A 19,702-nucleotide genomic window follows, 5' to 3' on the forward strand; every position below is an offset into this window, starting at 1 on the left:
CATCGTCGGTATTGCCGTCGGTGTTGTGAGCGAAAAGTCACGTGGTCAACCTGCCACCAAGGTCACTTGACCTTATGACATCAAAACCTGCCCGCCGTGGCAGGAGGTGACAGCTGCCAACCGGATGGCGAGAAAAGTGCCCGCCCGGGCAGGGGGCAGTTAAACAAATGATTGATTGCGAGGGATTGCGAGGGAAGAGCAACCTGAGTCTCACATTTCGTTTGAAACAGGTCAGCGCTAAAAAAGACAAACACGGCGAGAGAACGGCGACACAAGGGATGAGCGCTCACATGCCCCACTGGTGGCTGCGTTTGGAACAGCCACCCGCCGGGCCAGTGGTGCACCGTTTAACCGCCGCAGTATTGCGCCAGGAGAGGTTTGAGGAGACCCCGCGATCAATGAATATATAATAGAGAATTACCAATGCCGCATTAATGGGCATGCAGGAAGAACCTAGGCAACAGAGAAGGAATACTTGCACGGGAGCGATCCCTATTGCTGTCGCAGTGTACTCTTAAGGGTAAGTCACGGTTATTGTGATGGTGTAAAAAATGGCAGCGTCCGTGTCTGCGAAGTCACACGTAAAGATGGCCCCAGGCAGCTGAAGGGATCCGTTAATGCTGTCTGCGGGCCATACCCATGCCGCGGAGCTTAAGCTTGTTTCATCTCAAGATATACTGAGGGGATGAATTGTGAGCAATATATATATATATATATATATATATATATATATATATATATATATAGTAACTTTTTGTGCCCTCATCATCATCACCATTATCAGCCCGAATACGCCCACTGGAGGGCAAAGACCTCTTAAATGTCTCCCCAATTAAACCTGCCCTTTGTCCATGCGGCCACCGTATCCCCGCAGACTGCTTAATCTCATCCGCCCACCTAACCTTCTGCAGCCCCCTGATACGCTTGCCTTCTCTTGGAATCCACACCGTTACCATTAAGGACCAGCGGTAATCTTGCCCTCGCATTGCATGCCCTGCCCAAGCCCATTTGTTCCTCTTGATTTTGACTAGGATGTAATTAACCAGCGTCTGTTCTTGCACCCACTGTGCTCTGATATATATCTTTCCATTGCACTTTATATATATATATATATATATATATATATATATATATATATATATATATATATATATATATATATATATATATATATATATATATATATATATATATATATATATATATATATATAAACACACACACACGCACGCACGCACGCACACACACACACACACACACACACACACACACACACACACACACACACACACACACACACACACACACACACACACACACACACACACACACACACACACACACACACACACACACACACACACGTACGCACACACGTACGCACACACGCACGCACGCACACGCACGCACGCGCACGCACGCACGCACGCACACGCACGCACACACGCGCACACACACACACACACACTCACGCACGCACGCACGCACACACGCACACAAACACACACACACACGCGCAGGCGCACGCACGCACGCACACACACACGCATGAAACCGAGGGAACGGCCGATCACTAATTTTTTAAACGTGGTTTTACCAGTGACGGCGGACATACCAGTGATGGCGGGCATCAAAAAACAGGCGAATCATAATAATGCATGTTAGGTAACAGCACAAGAAAAGACGAAGTACAAGGCACCCATTCAACTCGCCCAAATTTCTGCTCGAATCATATTAATTAGTAAAGTGGTCTACTAGATTCCGATAATTAACTTTCTTACTATTACCGACAGGCACCTGATTGCAAATAGAGATTTGCAGCCGGCTGTTAGTACTAGCCATATCAGTTCTTATAATTTTGAAGACGTGATTCCCCTCGCTGTTGTGGCTCAACTAATTTTTGCTACATCGTGCCAAAATGGATGCACTTTCGAGAAGAATTCCGGCAAGGCAACGCTTCCGGTGCACGTAACCGGTCAAAATAGCCAATTTTTATCGAGCCACAGCGCCGAGGATGATCACGTTTTCGAAATTTTAAGAACTTTTATGGCTAATACTAAATGCCAGCTACACATCTCTAATTGTAATCAGGTCCCTAGCGGTTATAATTAGAAAGGTAACTGTTAGAATTTAGTTAATCACTTTAATAGTAACATGATTTTGACGTCCGCCGACACTGGTATTACTATGCTGCGAAAAGCTTCTCTTAACGCCGAACACCCTATTTTTAAAAATTATGGACCACCTTCTCGGAAACGCCCGGTATATATGTCCACTTTTTGTATTACTAGAAAATGGGGTACCCCAGCGCGCACTCACTTGCACCTGTGTGCTGCGCGATTACACTTTAGCAACCTACAATATGGGGCTATCTCGTATCTCACTCATAATAAGAGAATATGTATCCCAACGTGAACTCAAGGACACGCGCATAGGGAAACGCGTGCACAGGTGCTGACAGGTGCTGACCATTCGTTTCACTATCTGCATCCTTGCGCTTGCGTACAATCTCTCTTTGGGCGTGCGATGGCACCGGATTTATTTACAAAACCTATCTCCCCGTTCCCCCTGCACCTTGATCACAAAGATACATATCACATCACTAATCTAATGTGATCTTCTCCTCGCTCTACGCATTTCAAGGATTTCTTTGTAGCCTGCTGGGGCGTAAACGAATTTTTTTTTCAGATATTTCGCGCTCAATTTGGCCCCTTCTGCGCCGCAATAAAGCAGACTGCGATCTGCTCCTGCAAGATAGTGTTGCTAACACCCTCGATCGGATATGCAGTTCGAGTTATCCATCCAACTGGCAACGGCCACATGATTGTATCAAACAAACAGCGTAGATATCTTTGCTGATCGGTACTCAGGTATACGTCATGTGTCACGCTGGCCCTATAAGTATTCAGCATGCGCCAGCTGTGAAGGACACAAGCGAACTAGATCACTTACCCCTAATGAAAACCGAGGCACATGACCGAATTGCGAGCAATGCTGTTATCGTCCAGATCCTGTCGTATCTTTCGCAATGTCGTTCACCGAACGATATAAAGTTCACCACACTCTCTTGAACAGCATGCGTGGTATATGCCTCTTTACTGCGAAGTTGTCGGAAGCGCCGCGCTGAGACTACAAAGTGAGCGCCTATCCCAGCATCGCCGTCAATGCCACCTGTTTTATTTATTACTCCGCTTGAGCGTTCGCACAGCTGTTATGGTGTCAAAGACGAGGGCTTAAGGTCGCAGAATCAGTTTTCAAAGAGTGCGCTTTTAGGAACCCGGCTGCCTATATTGGTGGAAATGAAAGAGCAGCTGCATGAACTGCGCTTTGCCGAGGGAATGACGTAAGAGAGGTTGGCCTGAAAATAAGTGCGCGTATATTACCAGGTCACCATATACGCGCTCTCAGTAGTAACAAAATTGTTCGCTGAGAAATGAGCTAAGAAATGTTAGGGGAGCTTTAAACTGGCGCAACGTTGGCTTTTTCAGTGGCTGGGGACGATAAATATGTTGAACGGTTTTTAAAAATTCGATTTTTTTTTTTAATTTAGAAAACACTACCGCAGCTCGGCGCTTGCTTGGAACTACGTACTGCCGCGATCGCAGTATTGCGGGACGTGGGAAAGGGTGGCAATTCTGCGTTCAGCACCATCTAACGCTCTTTCGCCCCTTGGAAGCATCTCTGTATCGTCACTCCTAGCCTAAGCGTGCCGTGCCTACATCGCAACTGGAGCAAAGTTCCGTTTCGATCTTCGGCTGTCCGGCATTTGCCTGAACCGCTGATGGGTAAAGCAGATCACGTGTCGCCTTACGCGGCGCTGCGACGTTTGTTAAAAGAGAGGGAGCATGCAGTTATAGTTTCTGTTTATTGTCGTGCAGGTGTGACCATCAATTTTTAATGCGCAAGCGCTGAATGAGCTGGCCACAAAGCTCCGAATGCCGGGAGGACCAATTTATCCTGGTCTGGAAGAACGTTGGTATACCAAGCTGTCACAAAATTCAGCGCATGTTCCAAAAAAAAAAAAACGGCGCTGCGCCTAAGCAATCGCGCCCGCGCGCGATAAAGTAAAACAAAAAAAAACAGCGGGGGCACCAAACGACCAACCCCTTGTCACTTGGTAGCTGGTCTCCGGCTGAGTTTGCCACGCCGAGTCGACGGCATCTCCTCTGTGACCGAGGCCGCTACCCCCCGACGCTCTAAGGGTGTCTGGGAAGGCACGCAAAAGTGCGCGGAGCGGTGACACAAGCCCTTTGTGAAAAATGCGGCCACGCTAAACATGGACAACAAGAAAATGTGCGGTTTACTTTGAGCGTGAAAGAAAAAGCAAAAGCATAACAATGCTTGGCAACAATTAATTCTCTCAGGTGTGTTCCGCGCGTCCAGTACTCTGCGAAGCTAATAATACCCCGCGAACATGGCGTCAACGGCGCTAGCTGGTTGCAGTTGATCTGTGAGAGGGAGGAGGCTTCTTAAGTCGCCATTTTGACGAAATGTCGCTCATACTGCAGTAAAAAAAAAGATCAAGCACGTGGCATGTAGCTTGAAAATATACAGAAGTAGTTAAACCCCAAAATGTAAAGAACATGAAATGTTTCGCAAGTATATGCTATTTAAAACGCCCACTTGAACAGTGCGGTAGCAACAAATGTTTTACGCTTAGCCGTGAAAACCAAAATTCGATAATGGGGCCGCGCTTTCAAGTCTGTTAGTTATTAGACGTTTTTAGCATACCGGAGACGTACTAGTAGAGAGGTATGCCGGTTTACCGAACCCCTCCTGCGCACGCGCAGTGGACTTGCTGGGGTCAAGCGAGGATACTGTGCGTGCACAGCCGACGCCAGGTAAACAACTATAGGTCTCCGGGCAGTATGTCTTTTCGGTATGCAAAAACGTTTATAATGTTTATCTCTCAAACAGAAAACATTGGTACTAGATCGCTTAGCCTCCAGTCTCCGCGGTATGCACTAGTATGCAGTTGGTTGTTTTCGCTAACAAATCCTCTATCATAACCCTTTCAAACGCCATTTTTTGATGCCATCGAAAAGAAATATTTTTTTCGCCTTAATTGCATATTCAGTTGTTAAGGAAGACAGTACCTTAATTTCCTGAGAAAATACTACAGATTAACTTTCTGATGGGATGTGTCAAATTATGCATGAAGAGTCATAATAAGGTGTCATGAAAAATGTCATTAAGTGTCACCCCCTAAACACCCGAAAGGCTGTGTAAATAATTTCTGCTTCCAAAGATGCGCATTACGTTTGAAATTCAGAGAAAAAATGATGTACTACTGGTCGCAAACTATGTCTGCACAAAAATTGCGGCCGACGTATTAAACAGCTTGTATCACGAATTATTATTTACTGCGTTCGCCACATGGTGTAAAAAAGTATGTTATTTATGGCATGAAAGACGCAAAATTCACCTCAAATAAAGAGATCAGTTGGAGCATACTCTCACAGAAAGCTGAGAGTTTACTTTGTAAAAGAGTATGTGAATAGCCTATCAAGGTGATAGTTAATTTTATAATAGCAATTCATGCATTGTAGATATATTGTCTTCCTAGTGCTACGGCAGCACTACAGTGAGATAATACGAGGAACTTTGAAAAGCGTCTGCTTATATAGATAGCAATGGTATAGAGTATTTAAAGTGTAACGGTCCATCTTCAGATATAGGCAGTAAAAAAAAAAAAAAAAAAACTTGCGTCGGCCGGGAATCGAACCCCGGTCAACTGCTTGGAAGGCAGCTATGCTAACCACTATACCACCGACGCGGACGTTGTACGCTCTCACAAGGACAGGTTTCCAGTCTGCAGAGGCTATAAAAAGAGTGCGGTGGAAGCGTGGCCAGACCGGTCGCATTCCGCCATGCGCATCCGGCATGGGCGTTTGCTGTTGTTCATTCCTACTTCCTATTTTCTTGCGAACGCCGCCCTGCAACGGAGCGTTTCCTTGTCTGAACAGCTGCGCAACGCTTCATGTCCCTGCTATGCTGGGAGCCATATCCTGGCCTTGAAAGTAAAGTGAAAAGAGCAAAGAAAAGGAAATATGTCGAGCATGAATGACTTAGATTTCCGACGTTCTTCAGTGCGTACGTGTAGCCTTGTGCGCGCGCTCTGAATTAAGGTTTGGTGTATATTATTACTTTCTTTCCTGACTCCATATTTCTTTCTTTTGTTAAATATGGCGTTGGGCTGGGTATGTAACGATATGATGGCTGCCTATTTAGCTTTTGTGCGAACATTGATTTGTATTTCTTTGTGACTGGTCATTTACGAGGAGGTAGCGCGTTGATTGCGGGAGCAATTCTGAACTTTAATTTATTACCAGCGACATTTTTACTGTAGAGTATATGGCCCCAGGCTGTGCCTCATACTTTCTGCTAAATATGCTTTTGCAAGCGCTGCATGCTCATTTTTACTTTTTGTACTAACGAGAGTGGAATACCTAATAGAAGCAGGCTGAGCATGTCCTAACGCAGTCTTCCGTAACTTTCCTTTCAAAGAAATCAGTTACTAACGGGCTGAACTGTGAGGCGCTGTTGCGCAGAGGGACAACCGTCAATTTTCTACCGTGAGACCTGTAATGTGTGTGTCATTCTTCTACAGTTTTTTCTTTTAATTACTTTCCTTAGAGAGTTCTATATGTATATGCCTGTTCAGCAACAAACGCGTGCAAATGACAGGAACCCGTTGTGTGCGCAATTTTTTTAACGCTTTTTCTCCGCCCTAGTTTTTCGTAGTTTATGGCAGGTTAAACATTCTCCTCGCTGCTCTACAACTTTCTCACTGCCGGTTATTCCCTCAAATCAAGACTGGGAACGTTTATTATTCAGTGTAATTTTAACTAAATTAACTGAATCGAAAAATATAGTGTCACTTGTTCACTAAAATGGCCAACATCGAGCTGCGCCACTCTTCAAGGGTGCATTGTCTTGTTTTTATTATTCGGCAAAATTTAGTCGGCGCACCCATTACACTCCAGCTTTGATTTCCTGTCCTTCATCTAAAAAATTTCTCGGCAGAAGCTTGTTGCTAAAATTTAATGCTATTCTTATTTGTTAGCACAACTCTCAAATTAGCACTGACATTTTGGGTTCGAGTAGGGTTCTGACACCAGGAATTTATTTCTTGTTTTTTTAGCTCCTCCAATTTGTTGGCAATTTTCCGTTGGCCGTGTTCCTTTGGCGCGTTGCGGTCTTTCAGGAGCTTTTAGCAACCCAAATTTTCAAGGTAACTATAAAACAAAAGTGCAATAAATTATTGCCAACCAGCAAGCTAACAATTCTGGCAGCACTGCGGGCTCTAAGTGCGTTAATTTCTTCTACCGCTTAGAAAGAGAAAATGTGCACACTAGCTCAAAAGGTAACAACTGTACTGTCGGAAAAGCACGAGAGTGTCATGTAGTTATGTTGCTCGGCAGCCGAACTCAAGGTCATGGGATCGAATTACGGCCGCGATGGCCGCTCTTCGATGAAACCGAAATACGCAGACGCCCCCATGTGCTCTGCAATGTCAGTGCACGCCAAAGAGATTAATCCCAAGGTCCCCGCAACAGCATCTCTCATAACTCATGTGCAGCATTACATCCTTTAAACTTTAGGTGCCCTATTGCTCTGTTGCGTTGCTTCTGTTGATCCGTCAGAAACTCATCTCCCTTTGTGAAATAACAAAATCATAATTTCTGCTACTAATGAGACGCAAAGAGTTTAAAGAGAAACTTTAACAGCTCTGATTCTAGGCTGTGATTCTAAGATATTCCTGAGATATCTTCGTTTAAATAGTTTTCAAGTCATCTTTAACTGACTTGCGTCTGTTTGCTGCCGAACTTGCATAGCGAGATTTTTTTGAGCGCTGCGTACGAACGTCGCAAATATTTTCTGTACCATGTGTTTTTATCTGGTGGCTGCCAAAATACTGCGGCATTTTTGTTTATCCAGGCGTTCGACACAACGTCGGTCTTCGTTACAGTTGTTGCAAAGAGCGCTGCTGTTTCGGAAGGAAAAACAAAAAGTACGTAGCATCAATGCAGCCATTGGTACGCGTGGCGTGGCATCTCGCTAGAAAGTACGGCCCTTTAACTTCCTGTTAAGAATCCTTGCTGGCGTTTGGTAAGACCAGGAAGGACGGCTGTGGCCTTCGCTAAGCGGACGATGGATGGATAATTTTTCCAGGATAAAGTTCTGCAACTTGGCAGCAGGCCCATCGTGTCAAGATGAAATTACAAGCTAAATGTTTTTTAGGGAAAACTGCGCCCTTTGGCAGAACGCGGTAGGCCAAAATGTACATGCAAAGCAATTAATTGCAAAGCTACATTTCACCGACTCTTGATGCCCGTCCGCCCACTTTTTTCGCTTTAATTGTGCGCCACGGGTAACGAGACGCTGAGAGTGGAGCGCGCGCTAAACGGCGCAGCTAGTTGGAAACGACACACCTGCCATGTCGGCTAAATTTTCGCGGAATAATCTGCGATGGCCATTACCATGGGACAGTTATAACGTTCGTATGGCGAGGCTAGAGCTGCAAAATGCCTCTGAACTACATAAAAGTCTTTAGGGGCTGTTGCGATGTTTCCAGCGGTTAGGAACCAGGAATATGAACTGGCAAGAGATCTCGGTAACGCGCTGCACATGACTGTGTGCAGCGAACCACGGCACGAGTGTCGTCTCCGGATCTGTAATATGCCAACCTCGCCAGTGTTCATTAAACAGTACCTTCGCCTCTCCCTCATTGCCTCTTAGAGGCGTATAAGACGCTCAATTTCCACTTTTTAAGCTAGCGCTAGCACAAAGAAAATGACGTCAAGAGGAGTGAATTAAAGGGTCTTGCTTGCCACATGATCAGCGAAGCACCTCCCAACTCTTCCATCACTGCGGAAGATGAGAAAATTGTTTGCTCGAGGTCACCTGCGTGCGGTGCGGTGATGCAAGAATTCCGCACGCCCGCTTCGCATTGCTTAACGATGTTGTCAGTGACGGGGCCGCTGCCAACGTCTTGAAGCAACGCGGTGCTTTTTTTGAGGTGTAAATAGAAAAAAGGCACTACAGTTTCATTACACGGCTCTGTCAGTGCTTGTGACATGCGGAAATATTAATTTGTGGACAGTAACAAATGCGTATTTACCAAGTAATGTGGGAGGGCAGAGCTGTTGTCTGGGTATCGACATATTGTCTTGGTGTAGACGCGAATACATCGGCCATAAAGCCTGTGCTGTTTCGCAATTGCAAAAACGCGGAAGCGTCGTGTGCAGTCTCTCTCGAAAGTAAAGGACATAAATGGTTCTCCAGTAGCGTCCGTAGAAGTCCCAAGTGTCGGAGGGGTTAGGGCAAGAGTTCCTTTCACCTACAAGTTATTTAGAACGTCGGCTCCGCACAACGATACACACGGCATGGTCCAGAATGCAACCGCTTGGGCATTTTACTTTTGACAAAGCCCTCACTTCTGACATATCATTTTGAAGACAAGAAAAATTTAATGTATGGAAACAAATGTAGAAAAACTCGAGTACGTTTCACTATGCATTATTATTAAAGGATTTGTTTTTCTTTTCGATTTAATGTGCTGTATTAACTTTCCATACGAAGTAATTACATCACTTTGCCAGGTTATGTTTGTTTGACTCTCGATAAAACGTTTTAATGCGTTCAAGCTAACATATTTTATTTGCTGTGGATTCGCATAGACACATGGCAGACGGTCAACTTGTGTCCCATAGTTGGTCGTTCTGAGCACTCACACGAATCATGCCATCAAAACTAGAAGTTTTCTTGAAAGCACGCTAGATTTTGCGCAGTAGATGCACTCTTTGAATGCAGGACAGATTGGAATGGCGCATGTTGTATGCACAAGGGCTCACAGTACGAACTCACCATGGGTAGCCTCCTCAATATTTTTACGCAACTGGTGACTAGCCAGGGAGGGGAACGCTGAACAAATGCACTCCTTTAAAAATAGCTTACAAGAGGAGTTCCCAGCAATGATCGGCAAGGTAATCCAGATCTATCGTCCAGGATGGTACTGGGAAGCCGCGGCAGTCCCTAACGCTTGAGCAAAAAAGTTACAGGCATCCAGAACCTGGTATTATGCGCGGAATCTTCGAGCACATTCGACAAGGTACATGTTATGTGGAGGTTTCTGCATAATTTCTTTGATCAAACAGCAGTCGATTGGTATGGCCTGCCTGCCGAAGCCGCAGTCCACACCAGAACCAGTCATTTCAATAACGCTATCAAAGATATTGTGCTCTAAACCAGTGTCGTTCATTTCGTGTTAATATTTTGTATTGTATTCTATTTCCCCTCAAATACCCCTATCAGGGGAATATATGAGGTGTCTAATAAATGAATAGAATTTTTCCAGCATAATATAACACACACACACACACACACACACACACACACACACACACACACACACACACACACACACACACACACACACACACACACACACACACACACACGCGCGCGCGCGCACGCACACACATGCACACGCACACGCACACACACACACACGCGCGCGCGCGCACGCACACACGCACGCACGCACGCACGCACACACATTGTAGCGGGACGGCGGACTCCTCCAGACATATCCACAGGAGGACGCAAGAGACCAGAAAAAAAAACGACCGGGCCGCGGTGATTCTTTATCGCCCTCTCTCTCGTGCTCGCTCCCCGCGCTTCCTCCGCACCTCCTCTTCGTCGATGCAGGGCACTCGGACGGCAATAGGCTGTCTGCAGGACGCTCTACCCCGTTACATCCTTCCACCGGGGGGGGGGGGGGGGGGTACAGTCCAAGAAAGTCCAATGAAAGTCCGAAGTCAGTCTATGTGGAATCCGGGTAGGCCAGCCGGTGGGCACAGCAGCCTCTTGTGATGTTGTGATGCCGTTCCACGGCAATGACCGCAGAGTCAGTGCAAAGGGGCGTCGACGCTTTCCAGTACCGTAGTGGCGCTTCGCACCGCACGCACCGGACGCGATATTCGGAGGTCGTGGGTTTGGATCCCACCGGCGGCATGGTTGTTTTTTCTGCTGCTTTATAGGTAATTTTCTTTAAACCAATTGATTGGAATTACAAATTAAATAAAGATTAGAAACATTCTCCTTGCACCTTGGTTTCAGTGACTGTTGGCTTCCTTATATATTTGTCAAACGAGCCCCTGACTTCATTTGCCTTGTCTGCTATATATATATATATATATATTATATATATATATATATTATCACAGACACTTGTCCTTCATTAAACTGAACACTGTTTCAGTTTCAGTCGGACTTCAACGTTGGAGTAGCTGATATATATAGGACATAGGTCACTTTCGTCAGCACTGATTGTACCAACCGCTAGGAAAGGGGCGTCTGTATTAGCAACAAAAAGATCAAGAAGTGTCTGACTTGTCGGCTTTACCCTAGTTGGCGTCGTTATGACGTTGTGGGGCTCAAAAGCAAGATGTGTGCCTTCTAATTCAGCTGAATGCCGATTGTCCCCAAGCTTGTCGGTATTAAAACCACCTTCAAGGAGCAACAGATACTGGTGAACAGATGCATATTGCAGTAGCAGGACGATAAGTAACAAGAATCATTTCACAGCCGCACATCACACTGAGCTTCCTAATCTGTCCTAGCACGTGTGAATTTCTTCAGCACGTCTGTTGATACGCATCGTGTAACGTGTAGAGCAACGCCCACAGCGCGCATGTCTGTTCGATTCAGGTTATAATGATCCTCGTCAACTAGGGACAGTACAGGGATGCTATTCTGATACCAGGCTTTTTAGAATTTAATTGTATCAAACAGAAAGTTTGCTCTATCTTTGAATCATATTTACATTAAAAGTGCATGTTTAACTAGTTGCCGTAAGGTACAGGACTTGCATTCTGTTCGATTAACACCGATATTGCTCGCACAGCACAGACGTGAAGCTAACTGTGGCTTCAGCACGTAATAGCAAAAAAAGAAGTACACGAGCCTTTGGTCTCGTCGCTGTTATTGGAAAGTTATAAACGACTTCACGCACATGAAGGCGATGATGGTTTTAATGTAAGAGGAGGAGGAGGAGGAAAGGCAGAGAGGTTAACAAGAAAAATAGCCGGTTTGCTACCCTGCACAGAGGGAAAGGGATGAGGGGAGAAAAAGATGAAGGAGAAAAGACAGTTGCAGGAAATTAAAGTCACTATGCGAAGTCACAGCGTTCAGTCAAGTCACAGCCTGTTGTGCAGGACAGAAGTGCCCAAAAAGCGGAGCAGTGCCTTGGAGGCCTTCACCGCCGACGACCGCCGTGGCCAGTGGCCGAGAATCTTCGTTTCCGTCAGTGAGCGCAGGTCTAGATGCTCCAGTGCACGGCAGAGAGACTGTTTTTCGGCGCTGTAGGCAGGGCATTCACAAAGAATGTGGGCTATTGTCTCATCACACCCGCAGACGGCACATGCAGGGCTTTCATCCATACCTATTTAGAAGGAGTAGTGCTTGATGAAAGCTGCACCAAGTTACAGGCGACACAACAAAGTTGCGTCACGTCCGGGTAGGCCGGATGGAAGCAGAAGCTTAAGATCTGGGTCCAATGTTTTTAAACGCGAATGCGAGAATTGGCCTGAATTCCACGCGGCAAGCGTGATGTCCCGCGACAGTTGTCTAAGCCTACCCGCTGCGAGGGCTCTCGGGATGGGGATGGACACACAATCGCCCTCATGGTGAGCAGTTCGCGCGACCTCGTCAGCGCGGTGGTTGCCTGTGACGCCGCTGTGTCCTGGCAGCAATTGGTAAACAATATCGTGCCCTTTGTTGATGGCTGTGGGGTGGAGCTCTCAGATTTCCGCGACAAGTTGTCATGGGACCCATGACGATGAGCATAATGTAACGCTTGGAGGGCTGCCTTTGAATCAGTGAAAACAGACCATTGCTGGGGTGTTTCTTCACTGATATGCTCAATAGCGACCCGAATAGCAGTAAGTTCTGCACCAGTCGAAAATGTCCGGTGTGATGTTTTAACTTTCTTAACTATGGTCTTTTCGGGGATAACTACGGAGCCCGAAGAACTGGAAGGGGTCACTGAGCCGTCGGTGTATACGTGCAGTCGGTGTCCGTGTTTCTCATGCAAATATTCAAGAGTGGTATGTTTTAGTGCTGTTGACAATAAATCAGCCTTCTTTTTGATGCCCGGTATGAAAAGAAGCACACGAGGTTGGTGCAGACTCCATAATGGAGAAGACGGTCTAGGTTTTAATGTATGATTTATATGCGCTTACGAGGTGCATCCTAAAGAAGAAATGAAAGATTGTAGCACCTGTGAAGAAACGCCTTTTTATCAACCGCCTTAACTTCTACGTGAGACAATGTTGTTTATTGCTTGGAACACCGAATTCGTTAGTCGTCACGATTTATGTCGTGAAATTTATAACGCAGACTCCATCATGGATAAAATTGAGGTGGTAATTTCGGCTATGAGCAGTACCTTGTATCACCAAATGCATAGTAAAATAAATTCAATAGCTACAACACACCAAAATAAATGCGAAGATAGTGGTCAGAAATGTGGGTTATACAACCAGAAACTGTAAGGAAGCAGTAATTCAGGCAAAAGTGTGAGATGTTATATAGCTAAAAATAAGGAAACAAAAACTTCTTGGGGGTAAAAAAAAATCAGGGCGATTAAGGTGTTCTGGCCTAAGAGGGAACGCTTTCCGCGACATTATGGTGGTTAGAGGTGGCCGAATTGCTATATTAGAATTGACGTAAGCATGTAAAAATGATTTTTCTCAAGTCTGTTCGAATGGTCATTCGGCGGAAGAGGCGATCAGACGCTACTAACAGCAGTGGCTTTACTACGAGCTCTAACAGCGCGCAAATACAACTTCGAATGAAGCGAATAGATTAAACAAAATTGTTCACATCGGAGTATATGGAAGAAGCTGCGTATGAGGTTTGCTTAATTTCTAACGGGCCAAAGCTGTGGGAGCAGCTTTACGGGTCACCACAGTGAAGCGCTAGAGATTAATTTCAGGTACCTTTGATGCTTTAACATGCATTCAGGATAAAGGACCAGCTGACGCTCTGAACTGACTGAAGTTAATTTTTGGCACTCCTCTGTTTGATACCTTGCGAATTCATGATAGGCGAGTGAACCACTTAGCGCTCACGGCGATCGACAACAATTTAGAAGACGGTGAATAAATCGTAGCAAAGTATTTGAAGACATCGTAGTTGCAAGTAATAACATCTCCTAAATAGCATCTTTAGGCTGAAGGCAGCTTTTGCAGATTGTTTCATATCCACCTGTGTCTCAAAGGTCAATTAATTAAGGCCATGAAATGCAGCAATTTTAGGGGTTGTGGTAATGTGATCTAGGTTGAGTAATGTCGCAGTAGTGGGTCGTTTAGATATAAAAACAGCCGTAAAATTTTATTTTCGGTGCAACTTCAAACAATTTTCGTAAAACATGGTTAGCATTCAAAGCCGCAACTAAGCCCTTGCTATTACTAACAGGGGAAATAGCGTGATAGTATTAGAGTACATCCTACAAACTGATCATTTAATCTAGACAGGCGAGTCAGTAACATGTCAAGGAGCTGTAAAAGTAAAATAGAACCACATGTTCTCTCATGCAATGACATCGGCTCATGAAGATGGACTGGAAACTTTACTGTTAAAGTATGGTCCGTAAGGTGGCTACTTAAGTACTGTAGGCATTCTTGCAGACTATTTTTTTAGCACAATCAGAGGCCTACATATATAGAACGCTGTGGCGAAATCAACGATGAATAATAGAATCTGTTAATTGTATCAGTGCAAGATTTCTAAAAAGATTAGGACTAAATAAAAACGATGTTTTGAGTAGGAAATAACAATATACATCGAGGAAAAATCAACCACCATCATCTCTATGCGTCTATTGAAAAGGGTAGCGCAGTAATGGGACGGAAGGTGTACGTTCAAATTGCATTATCTTTTTCAAAAAACCTCGAATGCTTTTACTTACTTCAACATGACAGGAAGACTAACTCCTTGAAAGAGTTCTTTCATAACGGTGACAGTGAACATGACATAGCGGTAGTGCAAGAAACTTTATCCTAAATGGATGGATCTGATCTCTGCATGGTCTTTATTTGCGCAGATAAAAACTGCGCGAAGATCAATTGAGATGATGTGAAGCAGCGACGCAACTAATGGGAGAATAGCGTACTTACATAATGGACTGTACCTCGCTCTTAACGAACCTTCGTAGTAATTTTGTCCTGTACTCTCACTGCCGTTGTGCACAAAAATCTACTGCGCACATGCGCCAGAGAGGAGGAGCCACTTCATGCTGGACGTATACTGGCTTGCCGCGCAAAGGTAGTGTGTCGTGGCGTTGGTGTGGCGCCGGCCAAGCACTCTGGATATGGTAAGGGGACTGATGAAGGGGTGTGATTTGATGGGAACAATCTGATGGCCCACACCCTCGAACATCCACTTTGGCACAGAGAAGGACATATGGCAATGAGTTGAGATATCATTCTAGGTCCGTGATATCCAAATTTGATGCGACTGCACAACACCAATATAATGAGCCAATGTAGGACATAACGTGGGCAAGGCTCCAGGGCGCAATACAATATCTCGAGAGGCTTATGAAATGGTAAAGCTTTAAAGTAAAATCCACGCAGCGCACAACACTCGTAATCTACGCGAAAAATGAGTCTCTCGTTGAGTGCTGTCCACCTCAAAATGCCACTGGTCCTGCAACAATAGCGCCCAGGAAGGCGTTGCCCGGCGCTCCGCGCCGTGCAAACCTACAATGGACACTCAGGGAAGTGTCACGACTATGGTTGCGATACTTTCCTGAGTGTCGCATAATTATAAAAAATGCTGGGTACGCTGGAGTGAAAAATATGCTAAAAGAAAACGCCTCCTCTATACGTGCACTGCAACTCAGTAAAGTAGCGTATAGTTGTGCGAGCTAGAATTGACGTCAGTTGCAGAAGCTCGGCTTTAAAAAAGCTGTTTTCACAAACAGAACGATTGGGACTGGGCAGTGATGCAGTTATCACGACTTAGTAGAACATGTGCCCGGTGATAGTAAAAAGCGGTTATACTTGCGAAGAGCTTTATGAATTTGAGGCCTGATAAAAGAAAGAAAAACTCCATCCTTCACGGTCTTTTACCGCTGGGAAAGAAATGACATGGGGTGTAACTGTGTGTTTATTTCTTGCGTTGTATCTTTTCTATGACGCTTTATGCCATTTCCATCTGCCACTCTTTCTTTTTCGCCTTCTTTGTGTCTCTCTTTCTCTCCTCACTTAGTTAAGATAATTTTTCCTGCAGCTGCCTCCGTTCTCACTGGATAATCAATTTGTACATTAGTCAAATAAAGTGTGGTCTGAGTGGCCCAAAAAAAAAGTGCTTAAAGAATACAGCGGCACAGGATGGCACATGTTTCTTTGTGTGTTGAGCAAGCTCTAAAAAGGAATGCAGAACTACTTCAGCTGGATAAGCTAGCATTCACTGACGTATCTGTAAGTTCAGTAAGAACAACCTGCTGCGGTGTAGTTGGAAGTGTGGAAGAATGCAAAACTACTTCAGCTAGATAACCTAGCATTCACTGACGTATCTGTAAGTTCAGTAAGAAGAACAACCTGTTGCGGTGTAGTTGGAAGTGTGGAAGGACTAGAAGAAAAAAAAATCAGTTTACTGCAGTTGCAAAACGTACTGGTACTTTATTACTCAGTTCAAAATGTGAACGGGAAATGATTTGAAAGTGGAAGAATACACTGTCCATTATATCTCGGAGTCTGCATTGCTGGATAAAAGTACTGAGAAAAGTAGTTTTAAGCACTGTACTTTTAACGAAAGCATGACCTCTTCATATAATTAACACTTTCATAATCGCGGATAAATGCAAGGAACTGGGATATGGCACGTACGAAGCAATAAAATGGTGTGCATAATATCTGCTGTCACACCCCATACACAAGTGAAGAAATTGTGCTAGGAATATCATAACCAATTTTTGGCAAACGCAGGGGAATTAGGAGGAATAATGGCCGAATATGATCGCATGTCAGCGGTTCCTCACACACAATTCGGGTTTATGCGTGTTTTTAAAACTTACTATGCTGTTACGTAGCAGCGAAGCACGAATGTGCGTCGTTTTTGGATGTCGTGATTATCAGAGACGAAAGGCGAACGCACATTAGACTTGTCCAAACGCCGTTCTTACGAAGGCGCAGTTAAAGACGTAGGATTCTGCCGCACGGATCGTAAGCGTCGGCAAGAGGTCTCGCATAGCGCACCGGCTCCAGAGCGCGCGCTGCACTGGGGGCATTTTTGTAGCTTCCAGCTTCCTAAGGTGTTTAGAAGCGAGAGAAAACTTAAAAAAAAATAAACTCAGTGGTGGTTCAGACGTTTTTCAACGTAACGAATGCTTGATGATTGACTCTGCAGTCTAGGAATTTACGTGTAATTCATGTATACGGTAAAAAGAAATTGTAGAATGAAGAGACATAAATAAGGCTGTTTTTATCATGGAAGAAAGAAGTTAGTCTAAAAGAAATAAGAAACAAGGCTAGGCGTGCGCTGGACCAGTGCAGTCAGTGGTAAGAAGCGAGCCAGTGCACTGAGCGCTGATAAGGAGTCCATAGTTTCCCAAGCTTGGGAAAACCAACGAGTATTGGAACAGTTCGCAAAAAATAACACATTTTCGGACAAAGAGGTCATAGGTTTGATGCACTATGCACCCCAGATTTGACACTTATCTGCGCCTAAAAATACACTAGCAAGACAGACGGGCTCTCGACGAGCGAAAAGTTCTTTGATGCACTCCACAGCCTGGGAACCAAGAAAGTGATTTTCGCGAGAGTGTCCCATGATGCAAAGAGCGTCGCCATTCAGTTTAGTTAATGGCAAGTCCACACTATGCTAAGCTCACGTTCACACGTAAGTCCACATTTGGACGGCGCACAAGCTGTTCACATTCATTCACAGCACAGGCAGCAGTCACTGGATGACAATGAAGTCGCCGACAGAGGTTTCGGCTGCCGAAATAAAAACTTTGCGTGTCTAACAAATGACAGGTGCAAGCTTTTACAGGCTGTTGTCTAAACACGTGAGAAGTGCAAATTGGAAAAGATGTCAGATCCTCAGAAACGAGAGGACGCCATTCGTTGTCAGTGACGGGGTCTGCATTTCGAAATCCGTCACGCAAGAGTACTCTGCACTATCAGCACAAATCGCTGACGGAATAATGTCCTCCCTTGAGGCATCATATTCCGATCGAGAGGCGAGTCGAGGATCTTCCTACCATCACGCTGTCCAGTGGCAGTGGATCACCGGTAGCTCCTCGGATTCCAACACGCTGGCACCTGACTCTGCACAGTCGGAACAGATGATGACAAGCGCACAGCAGCTCAGCGGGTTCCGTGTCAGCTAGTGAACTCCGTTGATCACCTTCTTTTCGTCGCTTTCCAAAACAATCCGCGGGATTTCGAAGACAGCCTCTCGCGTCCCGTTGCCGATCTTCGGATATGTTGCAGGCTCGCCGTTCTCCGTGCGGGGTCGGGTTGAGGAACCGAACAGAAGCTTGTCGAGATTGCCAGTGGGGCCATCGCAGATGAGGTACGAGAAATAGGCAAGAATGTAGCTCCACACCATCACCGCGAAGAACAGCGTCACCTGCATTCATGTGGGAAATGATGAAAGGTAAGCCCCACACGCGCATTGGCAATGCTTTCGGCAAAAGATTCCCAACAGTAAAGTCGCGAAGAGCATGAGTATAGTTTAAGGCGCTGCGGATGAAAGAAGCGCTATACTAAGAGTCAACAGAGATTTGATTTCGGCCACAAATCATAAACAATCTGATGCGCTATATTTTCGCGCTCTTATAAGGCGCTTCTTGAATGTTACTACGGTGACAGTAACGTGGAAGAAAAAGAAAACATCTTTACAGCAGCAGACACACTTAGACTATGCTAGGAGTGCAGCAGAATGCATAGAATGTTCAGTCTTGACTATTTATTAATTAGGAGCAAGAAGCGGGACTGGCTTTCTTCTGCAGATGTGTTCATGCCCAACTAGTTGTCCTCTACCATAAAGCCAATCTGTTTTTTTTATTTTTGTATTATTTTTGTTTTTTCTTTATTATTATTACTTTTTTTAAAATGTGGCGGAGAGTTTGAAGAATGCTTCACTCCCGCCACCGGTTGGCCCGGTATTGCACTGCCTCCGGGATCGGCCTTGTTTTAGTGCGTCTTTACTATCCTGTCTTTCTATCCCATCTTTCAACTCTCCTTCTATCTGCACGTGGTAGCGATTGTGGCTCGGCTTGAGCCAGTGAGCAGGCCTGTGCACTTTCCTTTCTTCCTGGCAGTAATAGAAAGACAGACAGCACCAACAAAAAGGCTCCGGCACCAGATGTTTTTTGTATTGTTTTGTAAAATGCTTTGTATTTCGAACCCTGTAATACGCGCAGCACGGCCATATTTACTCGATTCTAACGCACATGTTTTTTCTACGCGATCTTTTCCGCAAAAATATGCGCGTTACAATCCAGAAAATACTACGTGATACGTCTACTAACCGAAATGATCGCAGGATGCTGATATTTATGTCAAGCTTTGGGGCATCCAAACTTTTCTTACATATGTGAATGGTGTCTGTACCTTGGCTGTGGCTGTTAATGGATACAATAACTACTAATTAATATTAACATTAATAAAGGCATGAAGCT

General features: G+C 45.1%; 1 protein-coding gene, 1 long non-coding RNA gene and 1 other non-coding gene across 3 annotated transcripts in view; 1 reads left to right on the forward strand and 2 right to left on the reverse strand.

The window, feature by feature from the left end:
• Nucleotides 1-19,702, forward strand: part of LOC144115398 (uncharacterized) — a 49,367-nt gene that overhangs the window by 16,334 nt on the left and 13,331 nt on the right. The window contains exon 2 of the long non-coding RNA XR_013311389.1: nucleotides 3,879-3,972. This is a non-coding gene — a long non-coding RNA (uncharacterized LOC144115398). The remainder of the gene's footprint in view (nucleotides 1-3,878; nucleotides 3,973-19,702) is intronic.
• TRNAG-UCC (transfer RNA glycine (anticodon UCC)) lies at nucleotides 5,705-5,776 on the reverse strand. Its single transcript has one exon. It is a non-coding gene; the product is annotated as a tRNA-Gly (tRNA).
• Nucleotides 14,377-19,702, reverse strand: part of LOC144115397 (nose resistant to fluoxetine protein 6-like) — a 48,133-nt gene continuing 42,807 nt past the window's right edge. The window contains exon 15 of the mRNA XM_077649771.1: nucleotides 14,377-18,648. Coding sequence (XP_077505897.1) covers nucleotides 18,403-18,648 — 246 coding nt within the window. The 3' untranslated portion in view covers nucleotides 14,377-18,402. The remainder of the gene's footprint in view (nucleotides 18,649-19,702) is intronic.

The sequence above is a fragment of the Amblyomma americanum genome, chromosome 1 (genome assembly GCF_052857255.1).
Source record: "Amblyomma americanum isolate KBUSLIRL-KWMA chromosome 1, ASM5285725v1, whole genome shotgun sequence".
Taxonomy (NCBI): Eukaryota; Metazoa; Arthropoda; class Arachnida; order Ixodida; family Ixodidae; genus Amblyomma; species Amblyomma americanum.